We start from the raw sequence: 15,921 nt of genomic DNA on the forward strand, positions 1-15,921 counted from the left end.
GGGATCCTAATTGGTTCGATTATTTCAAATATGTCCCTGTGGTTGGTTCTTGATTCTCAAAACTGTAGGAAACTGCTCTTCTTGTTTAGAAGAGTGAATATGATTTGTGGGATAGAAAATTCCTGATGCGGTTCTTTTTGCATCAAGACAGTAACATTATTCATTTTCTAAGAGGCATGTGGGTAGAAATAAAGAATGGATCTTTGGGTTGAATTTTGATATGAGATTGCTTCTTGCTTCACCAACTCTTGGGTTGCATTTGAGGGGTTCCCTAGATGGAACTATTGAAGGATAGGACCTAATCTCCCTTTCATGCCTCTTTATCACAACTGATTGTTTGAAAATTATCGATATTGTCTGGAACCTCTTCAAACACTCAACAAAAGGTTTGCTTTTATTTAGTATGAAAAAAATTTCCAAAAAGAAGCAAATTCATTGTGACAGATTGTAATTTAGAATATTGTCTTTCTTCACTATTTAACCATCTAAGTTCCTTTCACATGCAACCGTGAACTCAAACAGAGATAATAACCATATATGCAAGATGTAACAAGTAGATAAATGCAGATACACACAACTTCATTCCTGTGTCTAGTTTTTTGGTAATTGCTGCCTTGTGCTTGTGTCTTTCGGTGCACTAGTTTCTCAGACCACAGATTATATCCTAGCAGAGCTCAAATCTGCTGCTTCTACTCTTGCTCATCGTGGTTAATTATAATCGAGGGATTTATGTTCCATTGTCTTCATGTATGGGATAAAGAACACAACTATAGCCTGATTGTTTCTGAAAATTGGGAGGCAGCCTTCTGACCTTTGTGAAGTAGCATCCTTCAACCTACCTTTCAAAATTAAGGTAAAGTTTCCTTTCTAAAACATTCTCTGCACCTAAAAGTGATCCAAGATGGGGAGAATAACAATGATTCAGGGAAAATTCTAATACAAAATGAAAATTCCATGGGATCCTAATTGGTTCAATTATTCCCAAACTCCTTGTGTTCTACAAGACTGGAGATGATTTGTTTGTGATTTTTCAGGGTAGAAGATTATGCAGTTCTGTGAGCATCAAGAGAGTCACACTAATGATTTTAAGCAGAATGTGGGCAAGAAATACAGAATGGATCTATGGATGCCAGGCTCTGATATATGGTTAGGAAGTACCTAGTAAGGTGGAAAGGTGCCGAGCCACAGCCACCCTTTCACTCACAGTCACAGAGATGCATGTTAGGTGGAAGATGAGATGCCAATGCTCACATTATGAATGATGTTGACATTATTGTATGTCTACTAATAGCCATGAATAATTTATGATTGCTGAATTATGTGTAACACACAACCTTACATGCATATTCAAAATGTTTCATACATACTCATAAAAAGAGGTTCAATGTCTCAACTTTGCTTGAGATGTTAGCTGCAAGTAGACAATTGCAACCTTACACTTATGTTTTCTGAAGCACTAGTTTCTCTGACCACAATCATAGGTTTCAGGTGAGAATCCTTTATTCCTTCCATTCCAACCTTCTCTTCCAACCTTCTCATCCGTGCATAATGCTTTAAGAGCCCTGCAAGACGATTTTTTTTTTTTTTTTACAGTAGGTCAACCACAATTGGGTACTTATTCTTTGGCATTCGGACAAGCGTTGCCTGGACAGAGTCATCCTTCTCAAGAGCTCTCCACCTGTGGAAGAGGTCATGTAGTAGATCATTTAAAATCAAGACTGGAAAAAGACCAACTAAGCCATATACTTCGGAGATATATTATATGCTGGAAATTGATCCATCTCAATTATTAGAAACTGTAAGAAAGAATTTGGAGAAATTTGTAGACAATTTTCAGGTGAGATGGTTTTGCTTTAGTCATAGAATCGCTACAGTACTGGTGGCATTTAAATGTCCTGATATATTTCCTAAAGGAAAAATGCATTATGCACTTTTTTTTTTTTCTAAAAAGTTGTTCATCTTACTTGTATCTGCAGACCAGGTGGTGAATGAAAATGGAGATTTCCAGTCTGGCCAGGTTGATTCCAGGACACATACGAGGTCCACTACCAAATCCAAGGAAGCTGAAAGCCCTCAGGGTTGCCTGCAGTTGATTCAAGGCATTATTTACCACTGTATGGTTGGAAAAAAATTAAACAGGATGCTGATTAATGGAATGGAAGGAGCTTACATCAAATCTGGAGGGATTGAACTTCTGAGGATCTGGGAAAACTTCCGGATCATGGTGAATAGAAACAACATCCAAGTTAACAGACCATCCTTTCTTGATTTGGTATCCTGATATTTATTAAAAAGGAAAGTGAAGAACAGAAATTGAGCACTAAATATCATGGCTGACTTGCAGGTTCATACCATCAATCTCGAAGTCCTGAGCAGCTTTTCTTGAAAACCAAGGCAGAATTGTGGCTCTCCGGAGTGTTTCATTAATCACCTGAAAGTCGCAACAGATTAAAGAAACCAGGACAGGCTGGCTTAATGGAAAAGTAATAATCAATATGCTACTGCTCCTTACTTTGTTTGTGTAAGGCATGTGACTGACTTCAGTCCAGGTGAGATTTGTTCCACCATTCCCATTAGCTTGAATTTCCTTATGTTCCTCCTGCAAATCCACCATCACTCCCAGTTCAGTCTTCTATATAAGAATTTGAAAGCTACTGTTTTAGTATCAAACTAGTCTTACTCTAAGATGTTCCAAAACAGGTGGATTTTCTTCAAGGAATTTGATGAGCCATGTGAGGGCAGCAGTTGTGGTATCATGGCCTGCAACTAGCAGAGTCAATATATTGTCCTTCAATTGATTATCTGTGAGTTTGTTATCGTCATCTTCTTTGTCCCCGCCTGCTTTGCTATGCTTCTTTATTAGAGATTCTAAGAAATCTTGGCGGTATTCTTTGCCATTTCTTCTTCTCTGAATTATCGAGTCTAACATGACATACATCCTATCACGAGCCTGATCAGATGAGATGCTGTGTCAAAGGGCTTTCAAAGTTTGCATTTCTTCAGCTTTTAAGAAGCAGAATTTCCATTGAATGATAACAGGTATGTACCAAACTTTGTTGATGGCAGACAAGAATACGTTTCTGAATTATTTATCATTACATTACTGAATTGAATTAGTGAGAACTGTTACCTTCATACCGCGATGAAAAGCTGTTCCTGGAATTTTGAATGGCAAGGATGCAAATGAGGAGGAGATGATTTTGAAATTAGCCCGAAATTTTTCTTGTTCCTCACCAGTGGGCTCCAGGCTCATTATCATGTTTCCTATCACCTTGAGAGTGAACTGCAAAATCCAGATTCAATTCTGTGAGTAAGCAACATAATTTCTTCAAAATTCCTGATTTCATTCCTCAATAATATACACTCAACTGTAGAAGCCTCTTCAAGAACCAACACTTTTCTTCCAGCCCACTGATCCAATGTTTCAATTGCCAGAGTGTTGATGAACTGGAAATGCTTTTTTAGGCCATCAAGTGATAGAGCTCAGCGATTAGATGCCTAAGGCGCTTGTGTGCTTCACCAGTGGTTTGGAGTAAGCTAGTGGGGCCTAGCACCTGCTTCCCAGTATAGAAGAGGTTCAAGCTCACCATCCCATCTTTTCCTGTCAACAATATCTTGCTTGCTTCCCTCCCGGTCATAAAGACAGTGAATCTCCCCAACACAAAAGATTTAAACACCTTTCCATACCTATGAAAGAGAGCCCATAAAACTAAAGAAATCAAAACAAACAACTTTGAAAAAGTTTAGGCAGTTCGGAAGAATCTATGAACTTGATTAATCAAACACCTTTCCTGCCTTGTCTTCATGAAGTTGTAAATACCCAGTGGACTCGAAAATTCAGAGATGAATGAGAAGCTTTCCCCTACAATAGGCCAACCCAAGGTGCCAGGGATGGTGTCCATTGCTTTTGGTGAAGCCCATGAATGCAGCAAGAGAAAACACGAGAGCAGGAACACCGACGCCAACGCCAAGATCATCAACATCTTAGCTCCATTGCCAATCTCTAGAGCTACTAATGGCACATATAAAGGTGATCAAACTACTTTGTTTTTACTTGCCAGATATGATCAGCTCCGATTTCTCCGATACGTGACTTTCTTGTTAACATTAATATTGGCTTAACATTAACGTTGGCAGCAAAGTCCAAGCAAGAAGGACTCTTGTACCATCGTTTCAAACCTATTCATGTGAGCCAACTTAGTTATAAACGATACCGTTATCTTCAGAGTTCTATATGCACTTAGGCCTTAAATGTTCCTTCTTGTTTTTGTGTCTCAAATTATTATGGAAAACCCCATTGAAGACACGATGCCTCTGTTCTTGGTGCTGATTACTTGACCCCATTGAAATTAACAACATAAAAGACAGGTCATAAAATGGTGATGTAACAAAAAGTTTTGTATTTGACGCAGGTTCTTTGCCATCATTCGGCAGGCCCTTCAATATGAAGGATGAAAAAAGCAAAAATCACATTTGTTTTGTACTAATGGTTTGAAGATAACATTTAAATGCCAGATTCTAATTTCTTAAAGAAGAGGGACAAACATCTTAACAAGCCCATTAGCTAGCATCCAAATCCTGTTCTGAAGCCATGGGTCTGTTGCAAGTTGTTTGGTACAAGAGAAATAATTCAGAATTCCCACTCTGAATTTTCTTGTTCCCCACAGCATACAAAATAGTAAAAGGCATAAAACAATCTCCATTCATGTAAATAGAAAATGCATAAAACGACCGCCATTGATTGTGCAGACTTGAACTTGGTACTATTCTGCTTCTCATTTCTGAGCATGGAGGTGCAGACTCCTGCTTGGTATTATGGTTCTCATCTCTTTTCCTCACATACATGATAAAACGGCCATATAAACACAAGCAAAGGAAAACAAGAAGGCATTTCTGGAACAGAGCAGTCCTTGAGTATTGTGTTTACCTGTATTTCAAACATATTCCAACCCTAACTACAGGAACTAAAAAGGGGAGAAACAGATTTTCTAACACCAATATATGATCCATTTTGATTAACTCTAACTATATCAACTAATCATTCTCAGAAGGAAAAAAGACAGATTATGAATGTTTATTCATCCATCCATTAAATGCTCCACTAGGATCTCACTGAACTACTGCATGAATTCTAACCTAAAGGTAACATAGCCAACAGTGTAACTGATACAAGGGACTGATCTGAGAAACACTCTTCACAACCTTTACCTGCACACATACATATTTACATGTACAAGATCCTACCCAAGGATGTATTACCTTCTAATTCTCAAATTCTGCCTTCCTGCCAATTAGGTTTTCTGGCTAGTCATCAAACCCTCTGATTGAAGTCCAAGAAGCTAGGCTGGGGCTGCCCATTTAGAGATTGGTTGTTGGTAGATGATTGAGGCATGTGAAGCTGCTGCTGCTGCTGCTGGGCACCAAAATGATGTAAAGCCTGAGGATGGGAGGAAAACTGTGGAGGCAGCCTTCTGTTAAAACTGTTTCCATTGACAGCTGGGATTTGTCCAGTTGCAATCTTAAGCCTCTGTACTTCTTCTCTCAATGCTTCATTTAGAGCTGTAGGCCATAGAGAAATAGACCATGAACCATCATGTAGACGGATTTACTTCCTTATAATCATTTTACAAAGGTCAAGAAATGCTACTCTTCCATTTTCTTGCTGATGATTCACATTCTCAGTCCAATGACTTTATTAATTCATCCCAAATGATGAACAGGAGGAAAAATAGAAACAACTCAATTCCATGTGGTTCTAAATACTTCTATAAGAATATGAACGTTCCAGAAAACATGCATACCTTCTCTAAGAGATGCCTGTTGCTCCATGGCCTGCAACCGTAGTTTGAGTTCCTTATTCTCGGCAGTCAGTCCAGTGGTATCTCTCTGCATCACATGAAACAATAGAAATGAGTGTTGCCATCCTTTCTTGTCTCCTTTCTTTTCGTCTCATTATCCTATTGTGTTTTTGGTGAGTAAAGTCAATCCAGAATAACAACCAAAAAGTGCAAATTGAAGCAATATTCTACTAGAGGTGAGACAGCCCAAGGGTGGTAACTAATAATGATTCTATTTATAAACATAGGTTGTATAGTGAAGTATATGTTCAGCGCGCATTGGAAGAAAATGAAATTAAATACAGGTATCTTTGATGTGTGAACCAAGAAAATGCAAGTAGGTCAAACAAGAATAACTCAATAATAGAGAACTATGATGAAACTGCAGCTTTACAGCAAGGATTAAATATAAACAAACTTTTTCCATAATAGCATCATACTGCCGATCATCACATTAGCACACAACAGTCCATAAATTCACATTATGCTGATGTGGTACCATGTCAATTACCACACCAAATTTGTTTCAGCTCGTAATTTGGCAGTTTCTGTCAGCCATTTTGCATTTTAGTCAGAAATTCTCCCACTAACAAAACAAGATCTCTCTTTTTTTTTTTTTTCTTTTTCTTTTTTCAACTTTTGGAGTTACTTGAGGGATGTCTTAAGCTTCTTTCAGGCGTTAAATATAAATCAGTAACTAACCAAAGAAGCCTCTTAGATCATACTTATGCTTTAAAATGAAAGAAAAGGGAAAGATACAATAATCTCCACTCAGAGCAAGTAGGTGCCAGGAACAATATCATACATCTAGAACTTTTTATTTTTATTAAAGGATTATAAACAGTTTTGGCATTGTTGTTGGATGCAAGAGGAAAAATCACTTCGATATATTTTTTTTTAAGCACATTTTCCATGATATAAACAATATCACATATACTTGTGCATTATTGCAAAATAAATTATTTAGCAATTAAGAATGTAAAAAGACAGCCAACTGGTATATTTTGCACATTTAATCATTAAATGTGGGCACACCCAACAGTCTCCAAAGTGGTGCTTACAAACACTGTATAATCAAGGATCTTATACATACTCAGTTATTATAGGTAAGTTTTTTAAGTATTGTAGGCTGCAGCTCAAAACTGGAAAAACTAAATCTTAAAATCTATTTAAAATTTGAAAGTAACTTTGGGAAGGCCACAGTTGGAGTTACAATTTTCATAACCTTGCTGGGTTCCATAATTTTCCAAAATGCTTAAATAACGATAATATTACAAGACTTTTTTGTATGACATATAGGAGTATACAACTAAACCATCAAGACATGAAGTTGGGTTTAACTTTTACTTTGGAGTAAACATATCCATCATTCCTGAAGTGGAATAGTTTATGAGAAAATTTATGGAAGGGTCAGAACCACCAGACAACAGACTCTCTTCTACCTAAACCTCAGAATCAAAAAACAACAGAATCAACATCTAAGAGTGTCTAAAATCCTATCCATCCTTGGGTTTACCCAGTGCAATACTCTTCTTCTGATGGACAACAGCAGTTAGGATGTAATCCTCAATCATGTCTACAAGCTATAGATATGGGATGGGACTTGAAAGACTGGGGAATTTCCAATTAGTTAAGTTAATAGGAATAGTTAATTGCTAATGCTTGATTCAATGATATTTCTAAGCATTGAAGGTATCAGTGATTGGTTTGAAGTTGATGCAAAAAGAGTTGATAGCTACCTGGTAGCTCTTCAGAAACCTATATATGCTCTGATAATCATACTGCCTCATCCAAAACCAGTCATTAGATTGTGATAGACCCACCATATATCTTTCCATCATCAGAACCAAGATAGCATAAGGTCAGTATTGTTGTGTGTTAAAGGCAAAGATGGTGGCACTACTGCAAAAGCAGACCTTAGTATTGTATAGTAGAAGTAGAACAAATATGACAATGAAGCATTACCAAACTTTACATTGCTTTTGCATTCATGATCAGTGAGCATGCTGTTTAACCTCAAGAAGAACTGGGCATTACTCAAAAGTAGATTCCTAGTACTGTAAAACTAAATCTTAACTGCAGTTCGTAAACTAAAGATTGACTCCCTTCTAAGTAAACACTAGTTTCAAAAATAAATGTTAACTAATACAAGAATCACAGTGCTTTTATAATTTGTAAAAATAATATATAATACATTGATAAAAGTTGACCCTGGGCACAAATCAAATTCCACAAGCACCTAATAGTCCTCCCAAAATCATAACTAAGAGCAATTGGTGCCATATGAATGTAATGGCTCCTCACAACACTAGAATGGATGCATTGTACTGGGAAAAAAAAACCAAAAACTGAAAACAAACAAAAAGGGAATTTACTATTAAGACTGCCTGAACTTGGTGCTATACATCTACCATTCCTATGATTCTTGTGTGCTAATGAAGAAGTTCAAGAAAATAAAATAAATTTATCATATATATTGCTAATCATATCAATGCATTGAAGTATAGAACTACTCTCCTCAGATTTCAAGGGCCTAAATTTCTTAGAGATCCTATTGTCAGGGTTATGACTGCATCGCAACAACCGTGACAGCTTACTAGAGGTTTTTAATATCTCTTTATTATTTGAAATATGCCCAGAATTTCTGTCCAGTAGAAACTTGCTTATGTTGCTTATATTTTTGAATGGTTGGAGTTGAAGCCCATTTGGAAAAGGTTATATGATAATTCAAGCTGATGGATATTCATCTCCGCTCCATAGTAGGAGTACGAAAGAACCCAATCCCAGAGATAATATTTACTCTAACAGTAATAGTGAACTATGTTCAACAACTCTCTTTTAAGTAAATGTTGGAAAGAATCATCTATAATCCAACAAACAATCTCAAAGATGCCATAAAGAAAAAGATGAGAAAAATCCCAACATAATGATCCCAGATCCCTTTCAATATGAAATGGAGCCTTGAAAAGGTTGAAATTCAAGAGTATATCAAGTATAACATGAAATGCAAGGAATGTAAGGAAAAAAAATTAAACAAAAAAACTTTCAGCTTCAGTTACAAAAAATAACGCTGAAAGTTTTTTTTTTTATAAGAAAAAAAGAATATATTATAAAATTCAATAAGGGGACTATACACCAAGGTACACAAGATGCATATAATGAGTATCAAAAAGATTTTCCAAACAGCAAGAGAACACACAGAACTATTTCCTTCCTCAGTCAAATCCAAGTCAATCTACAAAATTAATTGGAGGCATTGGGCCTTTTTCTAAATACAAGCTAATCTAGGACACTAGACTTCTAAGGAAGAGCAGCTTAGCAATTGAATCAGTTGCTCCTCACTTTCCTTCCAAATTGCCCCAAGAAAATACATAGAGAAGCGACTCTCCAAACCTTCTCGCGGTTTCTTACCTCAAAAGAACCATACCAACTTGAAGACTCTTCCTAACCATAAAAGGAAGGACCAATACAATGCCAAAAGTGAGAACACCAACTTCCATAATTCCCTTACTTTGGCACAATGTAAAAGGATGTAATTAATTGATTTTCCTTCATTTTTGAAAAGAAGACATGTTTGCGAACAACCACTCTCTCTTCTAAAGAGGATCCAAGGTCAACACCTTTTGCTAGTTACCTTACTAAGCCAAAAAATACTCATTTTGGGCGGGACCCAAGAATTCCAAATAATACCAAGTGGAAACAAAATTATACACCCCAACTCCAAGATGGAATATAAATATTTGACCGAGAAGAACCCCTTCTTTGAGTCCATCCAAACCACTCTATCATTCTCTTCCTCCTCATGGACCTTTTTTTGATAGGGAAAAAGAACTCCCTCTTCACAAACCTTTCTTGCAACCTTGATGGAAATGCCTCAAGCTCCCAATCATTCAAATGCTACTTCAAATTGATGCATGAGGTAAACAACTAGAGTACAAGGTTGTGTTGATTGAGATGGTATAACATATTTATGGGGATTCTATCATTATATTTACTAGTCAAGAGGTGAAAGTTAATAGGAGTTAAATATGATAAAACATGGACATGGAGATTGCAGAATATGTGGATGGCATAGGTATTAATGATTTAGGATTTCATATCTGGAACATAGTTTCCAACAGACAGGAAGTGTGGAGCAGTTTTTTGGTTGTAGACCTGAACAATGAAAACAAGCCACGTACCTCAAACATAGGCCAAACTTGAATGGATGATGTTTGCCTGTTCACATGCTCAGTGACAAGACACCTTGTCAATCCACAGGCCTAACTGACATATTGATACTAAATCTGTCAAGCGCCATACCTCAGGTAATGTCTTACTGTTGATCGATACTCACCAAACCTCTTGCTACTCCCAAAAGGCATCTTGAGTAATTTTCCAGTCCACACAACAATCTCATAGTTGAATGCCATTCAATTCCCAAGGTTCAAAGAATGAATCATAGCAACGAAAGATGCTGATAGTTAATGTTAATGACTTTTAGTGATAGTAGCACCCTAATGGTTATCAAGTCAAATATCAGGAATATTCCCCAATTTTTCTAAAAATATTATTAACCTCACTTAATATTCTGGAAACGATTGTAACCTCCCTTTTCCCCTCATGTAGAAGAACAAATGTATATAAATAACCTTCATAAGATACTGGCCAAAGTCGTATTATAGCATAAATAGCCTTCATATGACACTGAGCACTTCAGCAGATTGAAAAGACTGTTATCTTTACATGTTGATATCAAACAAAAACTTAAAAAACCAACTGCTTAAAGTTAACAAATTTATAATAAACCAAACTCAGTGGACAAGTTTTTGTATGCTTGGCGGAAATTATATTACAAAAAATTTCTAATGCTAACAAACCAAGGTAGACAAGTGATATGTCTAGGGGAAAAAACCTCATATGAGATGTTCCAAACTTTTACCCTTCTTATAATTAGTGTTTATCATATCACATAACATAAACTGATGTCTAGAAGTTCAAATTTGAGCTAGACCAAGACCTCCTGCAAAGTATACTACAGATGTCAAATGCAAGGAGTAGCCAGAGATGAGTACACCAAACAGACAAAGTAGCATTGTCATCCAACAGTATGCATAAAGATAAGATCAATTTAATACTAGCTTAAAAAAGAATTATATAAAAACATAGATGCATTAAAATTCAGGTTTTCTAATTTTTTTTTTCGCATGGAGAATCGAAAATTTAAAGTTGATCACAACACAATTGCTTCAAACTGGTTATGAATTGTCCCAAATTTCTTTATTTATTTACTTCCTAAAACTAAGCAACAAAATCTAGTTCCTCCCAAAGCTCAGAATTAAGTTGCATACATGCAAACCGGTCCAGTCAGCAAAAAAAAAAAATAATATCTAAGGCTCTATAAGATGGAAGATACAGTTAAAAATACTAAGTGCAAAGTAATCAGATCAGTGATACTGCTAACATATGGAACTTTGTGGCCATGTCTGCAAAACATAATAGTTCACAAATGGGACAATTGAGATTGAAAAAAGGACAACAAGACCATCCATACTCCTGTGTTTTAAATAGTCTCCTCCAGAATAGGTGAGGAACCACAGTGGCTTTGATATATAAGGGTCTGTAACTTTGTCAAGCTAACTAGGGATCCCTTTATTCTTTGAATTTAGCGTAAATAATTTGTTTAACGTATGCTGATTAGGGAAAAATGAAAGCAAAGGTTAAAAATATCTTAGCTTAAGGAAAGTTAGTCGAAACTTTATGAGCATTTCATCTAACCATCACAATCCACAGAAGTCATTATCAATATGCACGATAAATCCACATTGACATTAATTCAGGTGTTCATTGGATATAAAAGATTGAGATCTTGCTCAGGTCATGTATAATCCTCCTGTATAGCCCATACCTGTAGCATAGTGACCTGTGCAGAGAGGGTGGTTGCTTCTGTCTGAAGTGTCTGCACCTTCCTCTCCAGTTCATTAGTATAGCGTATTTTCCTCTCCTTTGAACGTGCAGCAGATTGTCTATTTGCAAGAATCCTGCTCAAGCTAGCTTAGAATTAACATTAGTTGTCCAGATCAAACTCAAGATGATCACCTCTGAATAACTTAATTCAGATCAAATGCTCCTCTTAGCCAAAACCAAGACATAGCAAAAGCAATAAGCCACTATCTAAACAGTTGAAAGATTAGGCAATGCTACAAAAGTTTAAACTGAATCCAGGAAAAACCCACCAATCTTTTTTCCCCAAAAAAAATAAAAAATAAAAATAAAATCCTCTCTTATCACTTGGTTAAATGCATTAGGTTCCATTTGTATTATTAGCAAAGGCAGATGCCGGACCCAAATTATATATATATAAATAAATAAATTCCTAATTACTGGACTTCTTGCATCCCGGCAATATAGGCCCTCTGCTAAGCATGAGGCTAAGTAAAATTCCTATTTATTTTTTGGATGCTATTTTCAGAAGGTAAGACTGGACTTCCGGCTTCATTCAATTGATGTTCTGTAAATTCTTAGCATCTCCATAACTAGCTCACTTATCCACCACCATGAACACATTTCCTTTCCCAATCTTGCTTTCCAACAAAAAAGTTCACCACCAACGAAATACGGATAAATAAGCAAAGCCGAACATCAAGCTCTTCCCCACCCCAATATACGAAAACCCATATTCAAAATTTTCATAATCTCACAGTTAATTGATCTAAATTCAATAACTAATAAAGAAAAAAGAAACCAGTTCGGCAAAAGGGTCAGCCAAACTAAGCTGAAAAAAAAGGTACCTTTTAGCTCTCTTGGGATCGATCAAAGCAAGCTCTGCGAGTCTATCAGGTCCCATAGCCTTCTTCGCACCATCCGAACCTATGAACGATTCAACCTCAAACGACGTCGTAGAACCATCCATCGAGTTGCTATGCCGGTGATGGTGCACCCTCTTCTCCTGAGTCGCCTTCCACCGCCGTCAGAGCTCTCCCCAGCCGCAGCCGTAGCCGCCGGTGAGAATCCCAGACCCTCAAAAAAGTCAGCGTCCACCGACAAGCTCCGGAAGTGGTTGATAGGGTCCAGCGACTTGGCCTTGGCCGAAGCGGAGTACCCACCGTTGGAATCCTCTGATTTGGAAGAATCAACAGCCATTGGGACGCCGGCAGCTCCACTGTTGGTGTTGTCGGAGATGATATCGAGGTTGAAGTCGACATCAACGTCGGCATCGGCGTCGAGAAGGATGTCGTCCGAGAAGCGGAAGAAAGTCTCGGACTGAGCCCGGCGGTGGTGGGCCCCTCGGTATGGAGCGTCAGGCATATGGTCGATATCGGCCCGGTTGCCGAATGGGCTGGCCGCCAAGGGCTTTCCGGCGAAGTGGTGGTCCATGTGGGGGTTATTCGAACTCCCCGGAGGTGGAAATGTTGATGAGGAGGATGAGAGACTTTCTTTTGTTTTTTTTTGGTGGTAAACGTAACGGCGAGGGCGTATGTGAAAGAATCTTGAGACGACCGGGAAACGTGTACATTTTCTCGAACTTCGGTTTTATAGGCATCGGACGTGTGTCCTTCCGTGGGCCCCATCTATCGTGTCTCACGTCAGCCATCTTCTTCCTTTGAAAAGATCTGTATTTTTCTACATTGTAATAACTTTAAAAGAGAGTAAAGTCGTCGGCTTGCATTGTATAATGTTTGCAATGATTCCTAGTTGCAAGTAGAATCATAATTATTACACAAAGTATATATAATTTTAAAAATAATGAAAAAAAAGTAACTATTATATACAAACCAAAATGATGTTGTCTAATAATGGTCTCAATACATAACATCGTGGCAATATTAACTAATTTTTTATTAAATTAATGTTTAGGTTAAAAACACTTTGCCCCTTGGCATGTTTACAAATTCACGTTCAAAACTCAACATTTTGTCTCCCAAATTATTACGGAACAATACTTTACCTTTTAAATTTGTTAAAAAATCAATGAAGAATTTGTTAAATAAATAAATAAAGTTTGAAATGTTTCCCCATTATCCAAGTTTGAAGTTGTCACACTTCGTAACAGCATGCAAAAATCATAAACAACAATCATATAAACGTCTCTCTAAAATCAAAAATCAAAATTGATAGCTATTAAATTTTGAACATATTTAAGAAATTTTACTTTAAAGTTGCTAATTCAAAGTTACTTCTACTCAAGTTTAAGCTAGTGCTCAAATCAAAATGGGAAAAAACACAATCCATTTTATAATTTTATAGAGAGTTCATAATTGAGGGTAAAGGGTTGGTTTTTAACAATTTGAAAAGCAAAATATTGGGTTTTAAATATAAAAGGACAAATTGTAAAACATGTCCAAAATCGGAAGGGGTAAAATGTACTTAACTCTTAATCTTTTATTTTATTCCCAATGACTAATTAGCATAATAATAAATTTATATTTATTAAAACTAATAATATTTAAATTATAACTTTAATTAAACAAAGACTCTTAAATAGAAAAAAAAAAACCTAAATAAAATATTTTTTAATGTTTCTTAAATTCTTAAAATTCTTTTAATTTGATGTAAAGTTGGATTAATATTTTCAAATATCTTTTTAAGTTGATCGAGCTCCCTCCCTTGAGTGCTTTTAATACGACTTCGTAAAAAATTTCATGGTTTAATGTTTTATAAAACTTAAACGTGAGCATATTGTCTTTCACAACTTCCTTAATATAATGAAATTTAATGCTTATGTGTTTCTTTTTAGTTGAAACATATCATATTCCTTGTCAATCTACCAACTGATTGACATAATAAACAAAAGTCTCTAAATAACGTTAAATTTTTTAAATAAATAATAATTTTTAATATTTATCAAAATTTTAAAATTCTTCTCATTTGATTTTAAGTTGGATTAAAATTTTCAACCATGTCAAGTTGCCTCCATCTAGTGAACGCAACCACTTTTTATGACTTCATAGATATATTCATAACTTAATCTTCTAATTTTCAAAACTAAAACACGATTTTACTATTTTCTTAGAGCTTCTATAATAAAATGAAATTTAATGTTTATATATTTGCTTTTACCATAAAATATTGATTTTTTTTTTTTTGTCAATTCAATGGTAGACTAATTATCACATGAAACCTTTGTAGAATCATGTTACTAATGGTGCAACTCCTTAAAGATCTTGTGAGTCAAACAGTTTGACATATTGGTTCATGTATTTAGCTTTTGTAGTCAATAATGTTACAACTTGTTGCTTCTTTGGAGACTACGAATGCTCATGTTCCAAGATTAAAAACATACATGCTAGTAATCTTTCTCATCTCAACATCACCTCTCTAGCCAGTATTTATATAACCTACTGAATTAAAGTTACTTGAGAAAAAGTAGAAAATTTCATGATCATGAGTATCATTCTTGCACCTTAAAATTCGTTTTACCGTCTATCAAGTATATTTTATATGACTTTTCCATATATCGATATATAATTTTCACTTATAAATAATAACTAGTCTAGTGGTTTTTACTATGCTCTTGAAATATGTGAGATTTACACATTCTCCAATGTCATTTTCCATCTCTAATCATATTGCAATATGAGTACAAACTCTTATTGATTAATCCATCCTAAACTGTTTTTAAATTTTTATGGTACTCTTTTTACGAGAAAGATATGATCAGCTTTTTATTAGACCTCAATTCCAAGAAAATGGAATATTGATCCTAAATCTATCATTTTAAATTATTGTTTCATTGACTCATTGAAATCTTCAAACATTTATTGATAGATTATTGTAAAAATTAAATCATCCATATGGAGACTTACAATGATTATTTTTCCATTGAAATTTTACTTGATGGAAAGTGTGTACTTAGAAGGATACTTTTAAAAATCATGTTGCAATAAATCGAGTGAATTCAACATGTACCAAGCACATGGTGCTTGTTTTATGTCATATAATCCCTTTTTGAGTTTATAAACATGATTCCCTTATCATTCTTTAATATATCCTAGTGGTTGCTCGATAAAAATTTCTTCTTTGAGTTGGTTGTTAAGAAAAGCTAACTTAACTTCTAATTGATGATTTTTTTTCTTTTTAGAGCTATAAATGAAATTATGATTCA

At 35.6% G+C, this 15,921-nt stretch overlaps 1 protein-coding gene and 1 pseudogene across 1 annotated transcript; both read right to left on the reverse strand.

Moving 5' to 3' along the window:
• Nucleotides 1-1,288: 1,288 nt before the first annotated feature.
• On the reverse strand, nt 1,289-4,169 carry LOC117905456 (annotated as a pseudogene).
• A 721-nt stretch (nt 4,170-4,890) lies between these two features.
• Nucleotides 4,891-13,308, reverse strand: LOC117907127 (transcription factor VIP1-like). Its single transcript, XM_034820519.1, is given in 5 exon segments — nt 4,891-5,559; nt 5,802-5,886; nt 11,725-11,857; nt 12,608-12,774; nt 12,777-13,308. Coding segments are annotated over 5 exon segments (1,050 nt in total). The 5' UTR covers nt 13,194-13,308; the 3' UTR covers nt 4,891-5,311.
• Nucleotides 13,309-15,921: the final 2,613 nt, after the last annotated feature.

Source organism: Vitis riparia, chromosome 18 (genome assembly GCF_004353265.1).
Source record: "Vitis riparia cultivar Riparia Gloire de Montpellier isolate 1030 chromosome 18, EGFV_Vit.rip_1.0, whole genome shotgun sequence".
NCBI lineage: Eukaryota > Viridiplantae > Streptophyta > Magnoliopsida > Vitales > Vitaceae > Vitis > Vitis riparia.